The sequence below is a fragment of the Microchirus variegatus genome (genome assembly GCF_963457635.1).
Source record: "Microchirus variegatus genome assembly, chromosome: 9".
In the NCBI taxonomy this organism is placed as follows: Eukaryota; Metazoa; Chordata; class Actinopteri; order Pleuronectiformes; family Soleidae; genus Microchirus; species Microchirus variegatus.
Window position 1 is genome coordinate 10,676,502 of NC_139810.1, and position 23,336 is coordinate 10,699,837.

At 38.6% G+C, this 23,336-nt stretch overlaps 1 protein-coding gene across 1 annotated transcript; it reads right to left on the reverse strand.

Moving 5' to 3' along the window:
- Positions 1-8,696: 8,696 nt before the first annotated feature.
- On the reverse strand, positions 8,697-22,063 carry abtb1 (ankyrin repeat and BTB (POZ) domain containing 1). The gene is made up of 12 exons (XM_083894826.1): positions 21,857-22,063; positions 21,274-21,336; positions 21,132-21,187; positions 19,637-19,781; positions 18,407-18,566; positions 18,259-18,304; positions 17,065-17,181; positions 14,573-14,685; positions 14,380-14,478; positions 14,137-14,304; positions 11,493-11,693; positions 8,697-10,637 (listed from the first exon to the last, which is right to left on the reverse strand). Exons 1-12 carry the CDS (start codon positions 21,910-21,912, stop codon positions 10,431-10,433), a joined length of 1,431 nt encoding a protein of 476 aa, XP_083750952.1. The 5' UTR covers positions 21,913-22,063; the 3' UTR covers positions 8,697-10,430.
- Positions 22,064-23,336: the final 1,273 nt, after the last annotated feature.

The following is a 23,336-nucleotide window of genomic DNA, read 5'->3' on the forward strand; positions in this document are numbered from 1 at the left end:
GGCAGAGGACCATTGAAATATCCCATGAAATGAAATTAATATGAAATATCCACCTCTCAGTCTTAGCCCAGTCCTTCATTGACAATGGTTACTGTACTAGTTTGTTTGTCCAGCTAACAGAATACAATTGTGTATATACTGAGAATACTGATTTGTATTTTGAGGATTTTATGGTAAGAGTACCATACAAGGTTTGACATCCCACATTGCACTCATACTGCCAAGGAAATTGTAACCATTTTTATTCACAGATATAAACTAACGCCCATACATCAGCATAAAAAAAAGGCAAAGAAAATGTATACAGCACAATATACTGTCATATAAAAACATAAACAAAAAGAAAGGAAATTCATATGTAGCCTACAGTGCTGTAGATAAAGCTGGAGATTCAAGACATTTCTTGAGGACATTTCTGTCCTCTCCCTCACCCTCCTGGCCATCCACACGCTGTTGTCTGTCTGGCCACAGATTCTCGTTCACATCACAGCATACATTGGTATGCAAAAGTTTGGGCACCCCTGTAAATTTTCCTGATTTTCCTTTATAAATCATTGGTTGTTTGGATAAGACATTTCAGTTAAATATATCATATAGGAGACAAACTAAAGTTTATATGATTTACAGAAAGTGTGCAATAATTATTTAAATAAAATTAGGCATTTGCATAAATTTTGGCACCCTTGTCATTTTATTGATTTCAACACCTTTAGCACTAATTATTGGAACTCAAAATTGGTTTGGTAACGTCAGTGACCCTTGACCTCCATACACAGGTGAATCCAATCATGAGAAAGGGTATTTACGGAGGCCAATTGTAAGTGTTTCTCCTCTTTGCATCTTCTCTGAAGAGTGGCAACATGGGAGCCTTAAAACAACTCTCAAATGACCTGAACATGGTTTAGGGGAAGGATACAGAAAGCTATCTCAGAGATTTAAGCTCTCAAAAACAACGGGCGTTATGCCAGACGGAAAAAGAACACAGCATTCCAAGAATAACACTTACTACCTACAGTAAAATTTGGTGGTGGTTCCATCATGCTGTGGGGCTGTGTGGCCAGTGCAGGGACTGGGAATCTTGTTAAAGTTGAGGGTCGCATGGATTCCACTCAATATCAGCAGATTCTGGAGAACAATGTTGAAGTTGAAGTTGTGTCGGGGCTGGATCTTTCAACAAGACAACGACCCTAAACACTGCTCAAAATCTACTAAGGCATTCACGCAGAGGAACAAATACAACGTTCTGGAATGACCATCTCAGTCCCCAGACCTGAATATTATTGAACATTTGTGGTGTGATTTAAAGTGGGCTGTCCATGCTCGGAAACCATTAAACCTGACTTAACTGGAGATGTTTTGTAAAGAAGAATGGTCCAAAATACATTCCGCCAGAATCCAGACTAATTGGAAGCTATAGGAAGCGTTTAGAGGCTGTTATTTCTGCAAAAGGAGGATGCACAAAATGTTTCTTTTGTGGTGCCTAAACTTATGCACATGCCTAATTGTGTTTAAATAATTCTTGCACATTTTCTGTAAATCATATAAACTTTTTTTCTCTTCTCAAATATCACTGTGTTTTTCTCCAATATGATATATTTAACTGAAATGTATTATCCAAACGACAAATGATTTATAAAGGAAAATCATGAACATTTACAGAGGTGCCCAAACTCTTGCATACCACTGTATATTCTCCTTTGTGATGCAATGAGGGAAGAAACAACATGCATGTTGCAACCATCCCCTGCACTGATCTGTAATATCATCACATGGAGCAGGGACCTCTGATTTTGAGCATGATGCTCATACACTTTCTACCGCCAAGCGGAGAAAAACTCTTCAATAGGATTGAGGAAAGGAGAGTAAGGTTGTAGGAACACCATGACCAACCTTGGATGAGTAGTGAACCAGGCCCTGATGAGTGGGCCATGGAGGAAATTTACATTGTCCCACACAATTGCATACTTTGGTAGGTGAAGCCCGACCAGACCTCTCATTTTCAGGGATCAAATCAGAATTAAGGTGGTGCAAGAAAATGAGGAGCTTCTGTGTAATTGAGGTCAAGGTCAGGTGAAAATAGAAACTCACCTTAGATGACAGATCTGATCAAACAATGTGTCAATTATGATAAATGATTATCAAATATGGATTCATATATGGTATTCATGGTATATGGTGTTATTGGCTAATTTTGACAATTGAACAGACTATTGTGCAAGTGATGACTTACACAATGAAATGATGCTGACATGTTTAGACTGAAAATCGACAATCAGTTTAGATCAACAAGATCCATTCACTTGGAAATTGTGCTAAATGTAGGTTAACTGTGCTTAATCATTTGCAAAGATGTATTGAGATATTGAGACATGTACTAAGACAATTGCAATTTGATGAAATAAATGAGAAATGCAATTCTGTTGTGGACAATTGCCAAATGGTTTGGAGATTTGTCCATGTTGTTTTGAGAATGTAATTTCTGTTTCAAGAAAAGAGCCAAACCAAAGGAGAAAAACTGTATATCATATTTCACTCCAATAGTGGCAATTTCTCACCAGCATTCTGGTCTTCTTCCTTGTCTCTTTTGTCAAAATGAGATGTCAATTACCCAGCTCTTATTCCAGCATCAGCAACAACTGCTTACACTGCAAATAAAGCTGAGGGAAAAAAAATGCATTACATGTTAATATTCAAAGTTCTAGACATAAGAGATAAGAGACTGCATTGTGTCATCTGTAATGTATGCCATGATGCCATGATCCCAAAACATCAATAATTATCTTAACAACCTGCAGATGAAAAACACTGTCTACTGCAGTTTTAATATCTGGACAACAAGAGCAAGACGTGACCTGCTGAAGTCAAGGGATCTGCAGGGTTATAAAGGAGAAAAAAAATGCTCCAAATTTCAAAGAATCCAATGCACAGTGTTTAATTTATAAATTATATTGAACTAACCAGCTGCCGCCATCACTAGAGCTATTTAACAGCAGAATGAATTGACTGTGTAACTTTCACCCCAATCCAGACTCTCAGTTTTCACTCTGTCCTGCTTTGACACAGGGTCAGTGTAGAGGTGTTAAACAGGAACTAGCCGAAGTGTTAAGCCCAGGATGCACTGCTCCAACTGTTGACAGATGGCAAAGAACGTCAACCAACTGCCATGTTGCCTCAGTTGGCATGTGTGGCACACACACACACACACACACACATTCCTCATCGTCTACAGCCGACAAGCTACCAGCACCTTGGTGAGAGGAGATTACTTTCCTTACCAGCAGATGGCAGTAGAAGAAAAACTAAAAAAAAGGCAGGTGGTGCATATTTGTTGTTTGTTTATTGTTGTCAGTCATCACACAGATGGACTGATAATAAATGGGACTTCCTGCCATAGGGACTAAATGAAGACAGTTGATATGAGCTCTTCGTTGCGTGCGCTCTTGATGTAGAGTCATAGGCTTGCTATGTCTTTTCCATATCTCTTCTCGTCTTTCGATTTGGTGGGGCAAGTTTGTTTGTCAGTGTACGCCAATGCCAATTCAAGCTGTCGACAGGAGTCCTGCCTGTTTTCGATTGGTCGATTCAACTAGTAAACTAGTATGTTTGTTAGTATGTTTACATGATCAGAAATAATTCTAATTACTGTGTTAATCTCACTAAAACTGGACTTTTTAAATGCACTGATAATGACTAAATCACATTTCAAATTCAGACTCCACCTGGGTGCATTATCAGCACCCAGATGTGGTCCAACTGTTCCTGTCCCCAGGTTTTAAACCCAAAATAATACAACCCCTGGCAAAAAACTATGGAATCACCAGTCTTGGAGGATGTTCATTCAGTTGTTTAATTCCGTTTTAAAAAAAGAAGATCACAGACATGACACAAAACTAAAGTCATTTCAAATGGCAACTTTCTGGCTTTAAGAAACTCTAAAAGAAATCAAGAAAACATATTGTGGTAGTCAGTAACAGTTACTTTTTTAGACCAAGCAGAGTGAAAAAAGTATGGAATCACTCAATTCCGAGGAAAAAATTATGGAATCACCCTGTAACTTTTCTTTCCCAAAACGAACACCTGCATCAGATTAGATCTGCACGTTAGTCTGCAGTTAAAAAAGGAGTGATCACACTTTGGAGAGCTGTTGCACCAAGTGGATTGACATGAATCATGGCTCCAACACGAGATATGTCAATTGAAAAAAAAGGAGAGGATTATCAAACTCCTTAAAGAGGGTAAATCATCACGCAATGTTGCAAAAGATGTTGGTTGTTCAGTCAGCTGTGTCTCAAATCTGGACCAAGTATAAACAACATGGGAAGATTGTTAAAGGCAAGCATACTGGTAGACCAAGGAAGATATCAAAGAGCCTTTCAATTGATGGAATAAGAAAAGTCTCCAAAATGTCAATGTAAACTTGTGCATTTATTGAAGATGTAATGACATCCATCTCTCCAGTGCCTTCACCTGACATGGAGGCCCATATCATCAATGACTGTGGAAATTTGTTGCATTTGTTTTCTTCACCGCAGTCGTCATCATACATCTCATTGAAATGGCACCAAACAAAAGTTCCAGCATCATCATCTTGCCCAATGCAGATGCGTGATTCATCACTGAATATGACTTTCATCCAGTCATCCACAGTCCACGATTGCTTTTCCTTAGCCCATTGTAACCTTGTTTTTTTCTGTTTAGATGTTAATGATGGCTTTCGTTTAGCTTTTCTGTATGCAAATCCCATTTCCTTTAGGCAATTTCTTACAGCTCAGTCACAGACGTTGATTCCAGTTTCCTCCCATATGTTCCTCAATTGTTTTGCTGTGCATTTTCTGTTTTCAAGACATATTGCCTTAAGTTTTCTGTCTTGACGCGTTGTCTTCCTAAGGAGTTTGATAATCCTCTCCTTTTTTCAATTGACATATCTCGTGTTGGAGCCATGATTCATGTCAATCCACTTGGTACAACAGCTCTCCAAGGTGTGATCACTCCTTTTTTAAGTTGCCATTTGAAATGCCTTTAGTTTTGTGTCATGTCTGTGATCTCCTTTTTCTTTACAAAATTAAACAACTGATTGAACATCCTCCAAGACTGGTGATTCCATAATTTTTGCCAGGGTGTTGTAGAAACACAGAAGAAGACAATGGCGAGAAATCTTGCAGCATGTCCTGTGGTTCAGGTACACAGAAGCCAAAGCCTGGAAAGCCATCAAACATCTCTCAGAAGAAGAAGGAGAAGGGGAGTGTCTTGCTCTGTCTACACTGACGAGCCAAGAGCTGGGGGACCCGAACAGCAAGTGGAACCTGAGCGTCGCAATCCAGCTGCAGGGGAGAACGTTGCCCCATCCAGAGATGTACTGGGATTGAAAGGATTCAAGATTCAAGATTCAGTGAAATGACATTGCAAAACAAGCCCCTCTGTGCAACTGTAAAGCACTAATTAAATTAAATTAAATTAAATTAAATTAAATTAAATTAAATTAAATTAAATTAAATTAAATTACATTAAATTACATTTTATTATTTTATTTTATTTTATTTTATTTTATTTTATTTTATTTTATTTTATTTTATTTTATTTTATTTTATTTTATTTTATTTTATTTTATTTATTATTATCTGGAAATTATTTAATTTCCAGATAATAATATTAAATCTTTACAAAATACACAAGAAATAAAAATAAAAAGCAATAAGATGCAATAAAATACGGACACAATGTTCAATATCAATATAGCAGAAATATGATTTGCGTGTGTTGTGTGTGTGCTGTATTTACATACACATGAAACATCAAGGAAGGACGGTTCCCAGTGTTGCCTGCAGGCAGAAATATAACATCTACATGTATATTGAGCTGCCGAGAAAGAGGAAAAGCAGAAGACCACAGAGATGTTGTGAAGGAGGATATGAGGACAGTTGGTGTGACACAGTGGTTCTTGAACCTTTTTCTGTTGGGTCTCCGCTTTGGAGGAAGAAACATTTCCAAGGCGACCCCAACCCAAACAAAATTGTAACAATGGGTCACGTATAACTTTTATTTCCATAAAAGTTAACATAAATAAACATCAATATTATAACCATTCTTTTTTGTCTTTCAACGAATAATGTGTTGTACAAATTAAAAGCAACTTAAATTGTTTGCTTGAACAGTACAAATAAACTCAACAAGATTGCTAAGTGAGAAAATACTTTTCCAAATAATAATAAAAGTCTTTTATTGCTTTATCCTCCACATGAGGAGTCGATGGGGCCGCTAGTGCCATTCCCAGCTGACATAGGGCAAAAACGGCAGTACACCCTGGACAGGGCTCCAGTACATCACAGGGACAAAGAGACAAACAACCATCCAATCACACCTATGGTCAATTTAGAATGTCCAATTTCCAAATAAAAATATGAAATGTGCAATTATGCAATTATCTTGTAATAACTATAACAATTATGTATGCTATATGATGCCAGTTGTGATCTGTTGTTTATACATGCTGTTTTGTTGTTTTTAAGCTGTTTTCACAGTATACACAAAGTGTCCTCCCTAAAAACTCTTGAGTGGCTTACTTATGTGTCTGGAGTGTACCTCTTGAAGTGTCTCTTCAATTTATTAGGTTTCATACTGCACCCTCCCAGAGTTTTGTGACACAGCACACAGATCTCCCTTTATCTATCACACGCACGTGAATCCAAGATATATGTGATCATATTTACTCGTCTTGGTGAATCATCAGTCACATTGGCCGACGTCCATTCTCCAACCCCCCACATTCTTTGTCTAGTGACTAGACAAAAGAGTGCGATCACCATGGCAGTGGATTTGTTTGTTCTGCATCCATAAAATAAGTTGCTCCGACGCCAAAACAATTAGTTCTGCCTGTTACATGTTACCTGAAAAAAAAAGGAACACAGAGATCACAGAAAACAGAACAGGATCACACCCAACACCCAGGAGTGATCTTGCCAAGTGCTAAGCTAAGTGTACGAGAAGAGGACACAAGGGATAGGGCAAGACGGTGGCAGATGATCCGCTGTGGCGACCTCTAAATGGAGAAGCTGAGAGGAGTAGAACATCTACACATATACACTGCACAAATATTTTATTAGTCCAGTCTGAAAACCAATAAACTAGACAACCTTTCAAGACAAGTCCACAGTCAGTTCCTAATCAACAAAGATGTGAAAGGCACTTGCTGGGGTAATAATTGTGCTGTTTATTTGTCTCTTTTTTCAGTATGTGAGCCTTGGATAAGCTGGAGGTTGTTGTCTCTCTGTTGCCTAACAGATGGCCTCAGTGTTTTCAGTTGAACTACACTTTAATGTGTTCAACAGCAGCTCTGCCGCACAGTGGACCCACCGCTGGGATCGGAGCTTACATGCTATTCAGAACCTCAGGGCTCCATTAATGTGACACACGGTCTTTGTCTTTGCCTCAAAGACTCTTGCACAGCGAAGCCGGTTACAACGTACAGACGGACAACAATGGCACAAACGTGCGCACATATTTAAATCAGCTTGGACACGTTAACAGGGCCTCACTATTGACTGACCCTCAGCGCGACCCAGTCGACGAGTGATTGATGGGTGATGTGTCAAACAGCCTCATTCAGAGACTCTTCCCATGGGTTCAGAGGGCGACATGAACCGTTTGCTTGTTTCCCCTCAAAGTCTGAAAAGCTGTTTCACATCAGGCAGCCACAGCCACACTGGTGATAAACTGAGAAGTGGTGCCATCTTTAGGTGACTTCCTGAACTTGATCTTAAAGGGTTCTTTCTGATCATTAAAAACACACATGAATGCAGGTATTTATCAGCACAACAGACAAACAATAAGAAAAAACTGGGAGTTTTAAAGGAAAATTCATCCATCTATCTTCTACCGCTTTATCCTCAACAGGAGGGTCACGGCGGGTGCTGTGCCAATCTCAGCTGACATAGGGCGATAGGCTTGGTACACCCTGGACAGTGTGCCAGTCCATCACAGGGATACATATAGAGACAAACAACCATACACTCTCACACCTATGGTCAATTTAGAGTGATCAATTCACCTAATCCCCATATTGCATGTTTTTTGACTGTGGAAGGAAGCTGGAGAACCCAGAGAACCCACGCACACGGGGAGAACATGCAAACTCCATGCAGAAAGGGACTTGTTCCAACCAGGGATCGAACCTGAGTATTTAATATTGTATTTGGAAACTACTTTTATAATAATGATGATGAATCAGGATAATCAATGGCAACATGGAAAAATAAAGTTAGAAAGAATATTTATCATATCATATATTAAATATTAATACACCCTACTGTTGTAAATGGGTGGGATTGTCCCGTGTGTATGTAAGGTTAATGGGATTATTATTAGTAGTAGTAATAATAGTAGATTAAGAGATATTTGGTTATACACCAAATATTGGACACATAAATTATACCTGGTGAGGACGGAAACATCCAAGTAGCTTCTTAGTAGCTAAGTAGCTTCTAAGATGGAAACATTTGTCCTATGTAATAAATATGTGTTTTTATATTCAAACCACTCATAATTGACATCACTAGCTGATTTCAACAAGTTCAAATAAAGTCACACTTCAAAATTCACGATAAATAAAAACACGACTCCTATTTGCTTTGTCACATTTAATTGTCCAAAAGACAAAAATGTTTTTCCCCACCACCAAGCTGGGACTGAGTCATGGATGAATCAATATTTTTTTTTTTTTTCTTAAACCAAAATTTTACATATTTTTGCTGTTAGTGGAGGGTTTTACATGCACACAGTTCAGAAACAGTTACTCGTGGGCTCACTGCAGAAAAGACAGGCTGTTGTGCAGACCGATTTATCTATTAAATGAGAGCAAGAGTAAGAAGAGGGTGAAAATAAAATCTGCAGTTCAAAATACAAACTGATTGAGTGTATAAAAAAACAACAACAACAAAAAATCTCTAAATAATCCAACCTCAAAAGCTTGAATTTAAAAATGTTGAACTGGATAAGCCAATGTTTACTGCTTTTGGTTTGACCTCAGTTCAACACAACATCCAAGAAGGATCATGACTGAGTCACTGACTGCGTGACAGGAAATGGACTTTATTTTGCATCTGCCTTAAAGGGATAATTAGGATTTGGATTGAAGTGGGAGGAAATGAGGAACTAATGCACACTCAGTGTGTTACATAATGTACACAGTGTTAAGTGTCAAAAAAAAGTATGGTAGCCCATTGGAAATATCTGTAATATTCTAAAGGTGCATTTTATTTTGAATATTTGACAGTTATCAGGCAGCCTTTTCCTTTGGGGCTATATTTTCTCAACATATTCCTGCGTGTATAGTCTTGGATGCATCACACTGTTGACATGGATGATTCTGCATCAATGCAACTGGCAGTGGGGAGGCACAATATTGGATTTTTGCCAATATATCGGAAGCGCTTGGGCCGATGACCACTACTCATCTACAAAATATATTTTCCTGCACCCAACTGTGGAAGACATTTTGTCTCATCTGTAGTGAAAAACTGAATATTTTTTGCATACTCATGTCGCATCATTTTCTTCATTGTGCAAAAAAGAATAGTTGGAGAGGGAGTTGACATAAAGGTCTCAGCTTATTCAGCCTACTGTTTTAATCATTAGTCATATCAGGGGATCTTGGTGTGTTTGCTGATACGTGATAATACATTTGAAAGCCATTAACGGCCGATACTGATATCATGCTGATCATGCTGATAATATTGCTTGTTGATTTTCCAGATGCTAGAAGCTGCAGCTTGACAGCAGAAGCATCAGTTTCAATTGTATTTTAGTTTACTTTTAAGTTTGTGCTTGGTGCTGATTGACGAAAAAGTAGCCATGTGCTTTCGTACAGAAAAGGGAGGATGCAAACAAACATGAAAAAAGTGTGTAACTGAAATCTCAGCACAGCCATGGAATCAAAGAAATATTTTTTATGTCATATTTTCCATCAAAAGTGCAAGCTGGTGCATAAGCGTGGACTCCTTTGTTCTTTTAGGAACAATAGAAAGAAAAGAGCTGTTGCTAAATGGTGTTGGGGTCAAACTTCAATTTCAAAGTCCAAAAACTACAAGCCACAAATAACTTAAAATAAAATAAATTCATGCATACATGACACAAAGATATTTTGTTAATATAAAACACACCCTTTACCTCATTCAGAAACACTTCAGAGCAAATTCACATAATAATCCATATACTGTATGTTTTTCATATTTAAAGTCTTTTAACAGCTCTTTCCGAATATACACCTGTAACATGGCTCCTTTTGAAAATATATATACTGTCAAATATACTGTGAATAACATAAAACCAACAGCTTTTCCCCGTTTTTTTTTCCCCTGCCACAGCAAACACATTAAAAAACCTCACACTCCACAACAGCTGCAACCGCAGACTTTAAACCACCAACCGCTGACCTTTCAGCAGTCGATATTAATGCTGCACAGCAGATCCTCCAGGGCCTCCAGCTTCTGATTCGCCTCCTCGATTTCACTGTAGGTTTGCACGTTGCCCGCAATGTGGTAGCGGATTTCGTCCACCAGGGGGACGGAGTCAGTCTCGTGCCGGTCCTCCAGCGATTCAGCATCTTCCTTAATGATCTCAACAAACTCTGGCTGCTCCACCAGCTGTGACACACACACACACACACACACACAGTTTAAGCACATCTTGTTTGACATATATATACATATATATGTGTGTGTATATATATGTGATATGTGATGCATAAGTCCGCTTTGTTGCAGCCACTGAACATCGTCCTCCCTAATTTAGCATTGAGTTAAATATGCAAATTAGTCTGTGTGGTCCCTCGTCTATCATTGGACCGGATGGGCGGAGTTACAGGTGGACTGGACAACGATTGGTACTGCCCCAGAACCTCTGATAAGTAGTTTAGCTCTTTCTTTCCCATTTTCTGTTGTTTGACACATTATTTTGTGTCAAAATAATGTGTCATTTAATTATAACCCTTACCCGCAACTCTTTTGTAAAATAAATACTTTCTTTAGCCATATTACATCTTGGTTGTTTATGTTGCGTTCCCTTCCACCCCTAACGAGCTGGGACGCAGTAACAATGTTATAAAGGAAAATATTATATCTATGCACTGAACTGACCCAAGCCAAGGTATAAAAGTCAATAATTGTACATATATAGTGAAGTTAGCGTATACTGTATATAACAACCTTGAATTTCCACCTATACTGATATAAGTCCAATATAGTCTTTCACTTCTTTGGAACTACTGAGTTGTGAATAGGATATTTATGCTCCAAAAAGACAATGAGTCACTGGTCACACGATGATGGTGGGGGACATGTTTCTTTACAACATGGCTCCCGTATTTATGGAATATTTTACATGATATTTAAGGTTTACTGCACTTATTGATTTTACTTTTCTCTTTTGACTCTCATCTGATCCAGTAATATTGGCCACAATCGGACTATTACCCATTATCAAATTGAAATGACACCTACCAGGTCAATGATTTTGGCCATGTATTCAATGCAGTGATCCTCCAGCCGAGAGAGACGGAAGAGCTTGGCCGTTTTCCACAAGTACAAGACGTTATCTTCACATATGGTCATGGAGAGTGTCTTCCCGCACAGACGCTTCAGTCCAGAGAGCAGGTAAATGTCAGCCACACACAGCACGTCCAACACGTTCTCCACAGTCAGCTGAGGCATAAAACACAGGTTAGGTATAAAGAGGAACAACAACAAAAAAAGAAATATGATAGTAAACAAATTAGACTTGAAGAGATTTAGTTGTTTTTTTACTTTTTAAAATAATTAATAAACCTGGCAGACCCAGGAAAATAGTTGGAAATCATTTACTCAACAAGTATTTTACTATTAGGTTGTGTGTACTAATTGCAAAGTTGGGGATGCTCAGTCAACAATTCACAAAGATCGCTTTCCTAGTTTAGTTTTTTGCCAATTCCTTCCACAGTCCATCTCAAAAGGCAGACAAAGATTCCATGTATATTCAGTGGAAAGTTTCAAAGAGTATATAGCAGTGGAAAGTTACTGGTAGCAGGAATTATGAAATGAGTTCAAATATTTGCTATGTTACAAAGGTCAAGGAGGAAAACGTGTCCAGCTGTTTTGTTGTCAGGGTTTCTGAATTCAAACTATGGCTCGTTAGAGTCCTCTGGTGGCTGAATGGTGATGGTGCATGCCCCATAACTGCAGCTGTGGATCTTTGCTCCATATCACAACCTCATATAAAGCTTCACTCTCTCCCCTTGTTTTCCATTTTCATCTGAATTTTCTGAACAGACTGAATAAAAGCTGTGAGATTCTCAGAGCAGCAACTGACTGACTGAATTATTCTCATGAAGAATTTCACATGAAGTTGATTAGATGTTTAGTATAGTGCATACATTATAGTATAGTTTAGTATTAGTATATTCACATCACATCACATATATATACATACATATATATACATATATATATATATACATACATATATATACATATATATATATATGTATATATATACATACATATATACATACATATATACATATATATATATATACATACATATATACATATATACATATATATATATACATATATATATATATATACATACATATATATATATACATACATACATATATATATATATATATAACCGACTTCTATAGAAGAAATAGAAGTCGGTTCACAGAAGAATGCAGAAAAAAACATGAAGAAATTCAGCTCAGGCCACATTTTTTTTACTTTTGAGGAGACTATTTATATGCTCTGTCAACTTAAAGAATGTTATATTTTATGTTCATGTATGTCAGAAATGTCTAACAACTAATTTGGACAAATTGGACAATGCCTTGTGTAGCAGAGGCAGACACTTCATTCCATAATCGGTAACACTTTATAATTACATTAAGTACACACTATTAAAGCTATACTTACATTTTTTTGAATTTTTACACTTTTCTTTTGTTCCTAATAAGCGTATGGCACTCTAAAACTTAAGCTAAACCCACCATTATTTAATTATCATATTATTATGATAAAAGTAAGACCAATTAAAATATTTGGACCGAATAAAATAATTGGCTGAGCTACCTGTCTGTCTTCTGTCTCACGCCTCGACTCTAAACTCGCTAAATCTGCTGACTTTTTGTGGTGTTTTGGAGACGCTCACGTGAAAGCATGTATCACTCGGCAGTTACTGAGCTCAACAAGCAGCGTCTTTTGCCGGGATCACCTCCCAAAGCAGGGAAACCTCCACAGTCCCAGCCTATAGTCAGAGCAGAGACAGAAAAACCTGAGCACTCTGTGTCCAGGCTGCTAATGCGCATAGCTGCTGCCGTTCTGCCCTGGAGGGTGGGACTTTGAGGGAGGCAGAGGTGTTCATGTTCAAATTTTTTTTTGCTGAAGTGCTGTGAGACATGCAAGAAAGGTATAGCTTTAAGCATGAATAAATATTGCTGCTGGACACACAGAAAGAGGTGAGACGGCAGTGCCTTGTAAGTTGATCAAAGAGGTCATTTATCAGAAGTGGATGCTGATTGGCTGCTTGAGTACAGATAATCCTCCTGCTGGAATGAGGGATTAAAGCAGCTATTTGGACACTGTTCCTCAGCTGACGGGATGAGTAAAACATTTAGAACTGTGTTTACAAACTACATACTAATGAGTATTCATGCGTTATAAATGATGAATTAAATATTTATTAATGCTTAACTAATGTTTAATGGTGTGTACTTATTATAAAGTGTTAGCCATAAATCAATTCCCCATTAGTGCTTGTACTGTATACTAGGACAGTCGTCCAACTGAACAGCGTAGTCGAGCACCAACCACAAGACAGAGAGTTGTGTGGAGCTGATAGGCTTAATCAGAACTGTGTGACATTTGTTTACATCAAAGACAAAAAGTTGTGTGTCTAGTTGTCAAGGGTGTGTCTGCTGTTTGGTGCTAAGCAGGAAATATACTTTGGTTTTTTTTTTAGGGCTTCCCCCCCAAAAAAATATACATCTTTTCACGACTCCTTGGCTGGGAAGCCTTAAAAGTGTTTCTAATTTTCTTGATGGTTGGCACAAAGGTTGCACCCTTTATACGATAACAATAACACAAACCAAACACTCCAAGCTGCACTAACCTCTGTGGAATTAGTGTAAATGTAATACAGGACATGGATGAAGACTTCATGGGAGATGTTGTGTAATGTTATCACTGAGGTGCTGGGCTGGGACTGCAGCTGCTCCCCCTCACTGAAGTGGTCCTCCAGCAGGGCTTTAAAGTAATCACTGCGGCCGCAGAAAAACACCTGCAGGTAAACACAATTATGTGCACAATGTGTCAGGACCTGGTTTTACAGAGGAAGGAGTTTGGTAGTTCCTACCTTATGACATAAGAAATTGTAACCCTCGACTCTGAAGCAGATGTCAGGGTAAGTGGGGAATGTGTCAAATCTGTTGAAGGGAAGTTCTCCAAATCCAACCTGAGAGGGAATCCATGACAAAAGACTCATTAAAACTGCCAAACACAAGCGTCCATAGTGTGTTGAAAATTTAATTTTCGAAACATAGCTTTACAATAAGTTCGCTGGGCAGAGCACAGTCTGCTAACTGAGCCATCTCCTCCTGAAGCTGGCAGCTGCGACGCTCCAGGGTCAGGACTTTCACACATATTCCTGGCTTGTTGGACACTTCAGTAGCAAGAAAAGAAAGAAATAAAGAAAGGAAACAAACACAAAAAATTGAACGAGGGATTGTGATTACTCTCTGTTCACGTATTTTTATGCCTTTTGAAAACCTCTAGGGTGTATTACAGCTATAACAACTATAAATATACTCTGATTGGGGGATAATTGGACACTCTAAATTTAACATAGGTGTGAGTGAATTGTTGTTCGTCTGTGTGCGCTGGCCCTGTGATGGACTAGCTACCTGTCCAGGGTGTGACCCTGCCTTTCGCCCTATGTCAGCTGAGATTGGCACCAGTGGCCCCGCAACCCTCACATGGAGGATAAAGGGGTAGACAATGAATGAATGAATGAATGAATGAATGAATGAATGAATGAATGTTCTTACTATATGGGTCATACTTTCCACAATCCATGTTCACAGAAGGCTGCTTTGCATTTCTACATTCAAGTACATGGCCATGGTTCTATTCATACTAAAACAAGGGTGGGCGTCAGTCTTGCATTGTATATTGTGTGTAAATTATCTCCTGATGATTTCCTTCCAGTTGTGGTAACTTGCCAGGAGTTTGCCCTCTTTGTAAGTCCTAGTTTTATTTGAGTGTTAAGTTGTACACATGATGGTGAACTGGCAGGCACAAACCAACTGGACTGGACTGGAAAGTGTTGTACTACTACATGAAACCTAACAGACCTTGCAGAGACAGACACTGTGCGAAATACAGGGGGGTCTGGGGGGGCTAGACCCCCTGATTAACACTTGAGACCCCCTGAAAGCCTCAAAGGCTAAATCAGAGGGGGGTCTAAACAAGGGCTGGACGATTAATTTAATTTCATTCATGATTTCGTTTTTGGCTTCTCACGATCATAAAAACATTATAATCGAAGAAAAACGATTAAGGCGTGTATGTAAATTCCTATGCTAGAAAAACACCCTGAATGCACCTGTGTTACGTGCAGCTGCAGCAAGTGCGTGACGTGTGTGGATCAATAATATGAGGAGCGAGCGATTGAAAACATGGCAGAAAGGCAGCCTTTGATTGAGAAGAAAGGTAGAACAATATGAGTTACGTCCCGCAGTCATCAAGAGATAACGGAGGCTATTAGTGTGTTTTGCATGTTGTATATTTTTGCAAGTTGTGCAGCAGTGCAAGTAGATATAATATTTTTTTTTTTTTTTTATTATTATTTATTGCTATCATTATTTTAGTTTACTATAATTATTTTTTTTTTTGCTTGTTACTAATGTATTTCTGGCTGTTCTTTTAAATTATATTTAAAGTTGAGTTTTGGTGGTTCAATAATACTCAAGTTTTGAAATCAATGAAGTAAAATATCAGTAAAAAACAATTGTGACTAATATTTTTGCCATAATCGCCCAGCCCTAGTTAAAACATGTTACACTGTAATTGAAAAACATGCCACCTTGAAAGAAATTTAAGACCGAAAACACTATAAATATAGGCGATAGTTGGGGATTCAAGCATAGCACGTGTGTCATTCAATGAGACTCATTCAAGCTTACTTTTTGTCTGTTTATTGAACGTAAAGTGATACTCAGTGCTCTCTGGTTCAATAGCTGTATGTATAAGTGCAGTTTAACTGCATGTTTCCAACCAAGTACACAAAAAAATATCCTGCCACAAAAATTTTTAAAGGCGACATAATGTGTCTCCTTTAAAAAATTTTGTGGCAGGATATTTTTTCATAAGTTGACCTAGTTCCCTGGTGTCCTAATGAACATGTCTGTGACATGTTTTGGTCAAAATACCTTAAGGATGACGCACCACAGCAGTTCAATCACTCTGCCAAAACAGCTCTGTTCAGAACGCTCTGTTTTGAGTGCCTGTCTCTTTAAATGCAAATGAGACACAGGAAACTATGCCAGGGTCACTGAGGCTCCTGCAGCTAACAGCAGTTAGCATTTGGAAAAGCGATAATTTCGCGATCAGTCTAGTCTAGCCCGCACATTGCTGTCATATATAAAATGTATCCACTGGACAGGTAAATACTCTGAGGCTGGAAGTTTGTGTAGAACTCTGTGCTGCACTGTGGAGCCAAGAATAGAACACTTCGCTGACTTCCGCTCTTCAGGATATTATTGCCCTCGCCTGCACTCTTGCGTTTTTTAGGGACAAGGCGAAGCTCCGAATGAGTGAGTCTTTTTCGCCTCCAGAGTCTATTAAAATGATTAAAAAGTTGATTTTGCAGCATATGCCTCCTTTAAGACCTTTGAGTAATGTATTTAAGAGCAGCATATAACATGTTTAATTAATGTAAGACATGTTAAGGCCTTAATTTTAGATACATGAATTTAAGACTTTTTAAGATTTTTTAAGGATGCGTGGACACCCTGAGAGAGTACAAGAGGTGCAGTCTTACCAAATTCATACAGCTGTTTACACTCATTGTCCAGTTCCTCTATGAATTCAGCCATCTTGCACTGTTTGGCAAGTCGTCGGCAGTCCTCCACAAGGCTAATATCAATATCCATCCTTCCTGTGAAAAAAATAAATAAATAAATAAAGAGTAAGAAAAGTAAAGAACATTTATGGTCCATGTCCATGTTTCTGTAGGTTTTCACTCAATGTGAATTAAAAATGCCTGTAAAATGGGGGTCCACTCAAAAAACAGGGTAGCATACTGCCACTAATAAAGTCCTATTAAACTCACACAGCACTGTGAGACAAGGCGCCGTCAAGCTGAGGCAGATGATGAACACAGTGCTCGACTGGCCAGTGAAGCTGCACGACAGATAAGGTGCCGTCAAGCTGAGGGAGAACGAACGCAGAGCCCCCAACCACAGATGGCTCAGCCCACTCCCCTCCAGGAGGCGTTACAGGTCTCTCCACACCCAAACCAGCAGGTTCAGAGGAAGCTTCTTTCCTGCAGCTGTCACCCTACACTCTTAGAAATAAGGGTTCCAAAAGTGTTCTTCTACAAGGGCTGAGGTTCTACCTGGAACCATTTGTTTTTCAAGGGTTCTTGGTAATACTAATGGTTCCAGTAAGAACCATTTTGATCCAGAAAACCCTTTAAAACCGCTTTCCTGAATAAATGGTTTTAAAAGGGTTCTTGGTAACAATCAGGGTTCCAGGTAGAACCTTTTATAAAGGAACCAAAAAGGGTTCTCCTATGAGGACAAGCCAAAGAACCTTATATGGTTCTACTTAGCACTTTTGTTTCTAATAGTGTACTGAAGTCTAACTCAACCAACCGTTATGCAACCATGTAGTTACATTTCCCATAATTATTGTATGCATTATGTCAGTAACAGTACTTGCTTTCTACCATACATTAATAAAACTATCAATGAACTTTTTCTGTGTAACAATGAGCACTCAAGCACACCAAACCAATAATTACACAGATGCCTATGTAAAAACACAGATTTTGCACAGGCACTGCACTAGTTTTAACAATATGGGGATGAGATTTAACAATTAACAATATTTCGAGTGATCCAACCAACTACAACTTTAACTGGACATGGTCAAACCTTATCTTTTGACAAATTAACAATCGTTTTTAAGTTGAAAAAGAGCCTGAATATTTGTCAATGTTATAGAAACTTACCTGTATATATAAATTGCATTATTGCTCCAAAGGCTGCAGAGTTAATCTGAAATCACAATAGACATCACAATCTCATGACAAAGTAATGACCATGTATTTTCCTAGTAGGATAAAAGTAATAAACCAGAAGATATATATATTTATATACCAGAGGATGTTTGAGGGTTATTAAGTTCTTCCCTTTCCACTTGCTCTCAAACATATGACTGAAGTACTCAGAGCGTGCACTGAGGACGCAGCGATGAGCCTGGAAAGTTTGTCCATGAATCAGGAACTTCACGTCATTGTGTTGACCCTGCTCCAATAACCTGAGGCAAAAAAAACAACCATAATGAGTCATGGATTAGCTTCATGCACTGTACTGTATTATGTGCATATTAATGGTAAACTATAAAGATGCAACACATTTTCTTAAATGTCATCTGTCAAAATGACGGCAGCAGTAACAAAAGCAGCAGTAACGGTTGCTGCTCTTTGAACCAGGGGAAGCTCATTTCAGGCCCAGTTATTGATTCAGAAATTCTGCAAACAAACAACTAGCAGAACAACTAGGAAACGTGATAATTACTTAAACTGAAATGCTACATGAGCTATATCGCAGAGCAAATACGCACAAACGAACAGTTATTTTTTTCCTCCAGGCAGTAAAGGCTCCACTGTTGTGTATGTTCCTGCAGCGCTGTCAATCAAAAACTGGCCCCGCCTTTCAGACAGTTCCATCAATCATCATGCAGAGGCCCAGTGTCTGGGCCCGCTAGTGATGGGATCAGCAGTTGATTTGAGTGTACTGAATCACTAGAATCCGTTCATTAAAATGATTTGTTCAAAAGATTCGTTCACCGAATCATTCAGTGCTTAGCAGGAGCCCAGTACCCTGCTACGTGACTCACGTCCTCCCTGAGTGCAGTACGTTCGCGCCGCGGGTCATTGAGTGAGTGACAGCGCGAACGAGATTCATGTCCTCAGCCACAGTTCTCCAGTTCTCTGTGTGTCAGAATCACAGCAGCACGGCAGACACAGTTCTTCTTACTAGTCACTCCCTCCCTGCTCGGCGCACGTTGGCTGGCGTCGTTTGCCATTTTTGTGTCGTTGCATAGCGAACAGTTGAAGCTGAGCTTCAAGTGGTTCTATTGCGGTGGCTGCTAGGGGAATTACCAAAATCGCGTAAATGATCCGTCATAAAGAGATAAACAGCTGATTCTGAACAGACAAGCGACACGTTCTAATCGCATTCTAGCGCATGTTATGTATTGAAATGTAAATAAAACACTTATTTGGTAATATTTTAGAGGAAGCTTCAGCTTTCCTTCTGTCTTAGAGCAATCACCATGGGAAAGCAGATATTTGAAATGAAAAAATACAGATGTTTGACACTTACATGTGCAGAAAGTAGTTCAAGTCATCGCGCTGCATAGCGTGCATGCTAACGCACTTGTACTCTTTCAGCAGGCGGCGAATAGAGTCTTGCAGGCAGGCATACATGCACCTCTCGCCATCAAATGTGTTGGCTTCACACTTGGCACCTGGTAGCGAAAGAAAAAAAAGAATAGAAAATTTAAAATAAAACTAGATAAAATGTCTATGCAATTGTAAAGGCCCTTGTATACTTCCACGCACCCAACGCATACTGTAAGAAAGAGTTGGGAAGAAACTGAGTGAGTGGTGATGTCACTAATTCTTACCCACTGGACCTTTAATGTAAAGTATATATTAAATATGGTAACCTCCTTGATCTCAGATGTGGGGGAAAGAAACTCCCCCCTCTAGTGTTAAGGTGCAGTGGATTTTTGGTCCACAGGGAGTTAGCATATAAATGAAGTAGCTAAAAGCCTATTTGACTAAATTCAGTTCAAAGATGGCAGGTGCCTAAATGGACTAAACGAGTGAAAGGTGAAAAGTGAAAGTCCACCTATTTGAATAAATAATAAAAGAAAATACAGGTAATATTTAATAGATATCGTTGTTAAAATAATTGCCTAACTAACTTTTTCAAGTTTTTCAGGGAACACAAAAAACTTCACAGCTTAAGTCACACACTTGACATAGGCCATTATCTTAAAGGGGTAAAATCACATGATCTGATCAACTGAGGATGTAGGCAATTTTACCATAGGTGGCCGGCGTCATGATGAGATGATTTAGGCAAAAAAAGAGACTTATGCAATTATTTTAACAGTGTGATAATATACAAATACAAATGTTAAAAAGTATTATCATCAAGAAAATCGTAACGCACTCAACGGTGATGAATAAACCATGACAATAAAGGTAGGAAAGAAGTACAATATATAAAACCAAGCACAAAAGCTATATCAATAGGAATACTTTACCATCATTCATTCTGCTCACCTGCACTTTAACTATTGTTTTATATAACTAGTGTTATTGTTTGAAGAGACTATTGCTCTTATCCTTGTTGAGCACTCACTTACTTACTGACAACCCTCTATTTTCTTTTTTCCTCATGAAAAATCTGTTGTGAGTAAAGGATTCAGTATTTAGAAGGTTAATTATTGCATTCACATGTGTGTATATATATACACCAATATATCTATTGGTGTATATATAATCAAATAAAACAACCCTGTAGAAATAAGGCCTGAGAACTTCTCAATAATCTAAAATGTGTTGATTTGGAAAAATATAGATTTATATATAGATAAATATATGATTATGTAAAAGAAATACCGCTCTTATTTCACCTTTTTTTTTTTTAACCTGTTGTAAGTTTACTGGATGTGGTTTTTAAACAAACACCTACATGTCTTCATCGGCCCCCACTCATTCTATTACTTTCCTTATGTTGTTGTCTAACATTATGTTTTTTTACTGTTTAGGGTCTTAAATGACGTGTGCTGTGTGTTCGATCTTACCACTAGCCAACAGGTACTGGACCAGTTCCTCGTAACCACAGAGGCAGGCATAATACCTGAGGGATAGACATGGCCACACCTCAGGTTAGGATATGCAGTGTTAGTTACAGGTTTAAGATGACTTGCCTAGACATGAACTTACAACGGGGTGCTGTCCCATTTGTCTCTTACATTGACGTCCACGTCTCTGTGTTCAACAAGGTACCTGAGAAAGAGAAATCAGACAAGACATGATGGAAGAAGTGGTTGCAGTGGTGTTGTACTGTTTAACACAGGTATGGGGACTGAATTACTAATTATCCCTGGTACTAACATCAACCCTCAATGATCTGTGGACAGCTTTGAACTCAACTGTTTTTGTACTTGTCCTCAATACATCTCCTGTGACCACCACCATGTCTGTCTGCAAGAACAAAATGAGGTGTTTTGGGGTTTTTTTGCAAATTCGACTGTACAGATGTGTCTGATGGTGACGTTTCCAGTTAATGTATTGATTTGTTGTTGCTGTCACACATTGAGGAGCACAGAAGCCAGCACCGAGCCCGTCGAAGCTACTGTGAAACGACACTGCCTCCACTGTTCACCTCCTGCTTATATGCAAACATCAACTCTACTCCACGGAAGTCCAAAACTAAGGGAGTGACAAGCTCATTTGGCTTCATGAAAACATACAAATTAGATGTAAGCACAACCAAACAAGCCAAACTACGCAGTCAGTCGATTACCTGACTCTACTAACGTCGCCCTTCTTGCAGCTACTAAACATGTCGTACACATCCATGACGTCGTCGGCGTTGTCGGTGCTCTGTAATGCATTGAGGCGGCCTGTCTGCTGGACAGGAGGGCGATGGGTTAAAGAAGCTTCCTCGTTACCTTCTGGATCTCAGCTGAGAGACTTTGCTGACTGCAACCTTCAGTTGTTTACAAACTACTCGAGACCTCACTGTTATGATGGTCAACCCCCTTTTCTGCCCCCACCCCCCGCGCTACGAGCCTCCATTGTGATTGGCTAGTTTAGTTGTTGTCTTTCCGTGTCTGGTTTCACGGAGAGTGATGATTGGTTGTAGCCTGGGCCGTTTCCGACTGAGCCAATCAGAGTAAGGAAAGGGGCAGGAAGTTCAGCAGTGTCAAGAGTGTTTACTTCACGAGCAATACAAAATATCGGAAAACCGAGATTCGTCCACGGGACGAATGTTTTTGTTTTGTTTTGCTCCACGTTGGACTTTCAAATCACATGAAAGACGTCGCCTAAAATGTATATTTTTTGTTGTGTGTTAATACAAATATAAAATATATATTCTTTACGTTTGAAGCTGAGCATAAAGACCTTCCTTAAATAAACACAGCATTTTACAGTTGTGGAAGAGTAGATGTAGGACAGTTGTGTGTCTTTGAAATATGTAAAGTGAGAACCAATGAAAACTGTAAAAATTTAAAATATTAAACAACAATTTAAAGTCATATTGTGTGTTTTGTTTTCTTCTTTCTTTTTTAATCTTTATATTTTATTAAAAAAATGTATACCTTTTACTTCAGCCTAGTCCTTTTTTGGGATGAGTTACACCGTATATTTCTGTGAAACATTTTGCACATATCAATGAACTTAGAAATGGGAGAATTATATGTATTCAATTCAATTCAATTCAATTCAATTCAATTCAATTCAATGCACTGTACATAGTAAGGCATAAACCTTTGCAACATCCCCGACAATAGTCACCCAACAATTCACATTTCAATGAGCAAGCACTGGGCATCAGTGGAGAGAGAGAGAAAAAATCCCTTTCAACAGAAAGAAATCTCTGACAGAACCAGATTCAAACATGTGCAGCAACTGCCCTGACTGGATAGACAGGAAAAAGGAGAGTTGGGGGAGAGAAAGGGGTTTATTGCACTACAGTGACATTTATTCAAGCAGCAGTAGAGATTGTTGATACAAAAAAATTATACTGATATCAACTTTAGTTATAGCATGACATTAATAATGACAATAATACTACTGTTAGTGATAAGAATAATAGCCTCGAAACTGGATCTGGATCCTGCAGTCTAGGTCTATAGCAGCATAACTAAGAGATGGTCCAGGTTTCCTTGAGCCGGCTCTAACTATAAGCTTTATCAAAAATAAAGTTTTAAGTCTAACTTTAAATACACAGAGTGTCTGCCTTACGAACTGTCATTGGGAGCTGTTTCCACAGGAGAGGA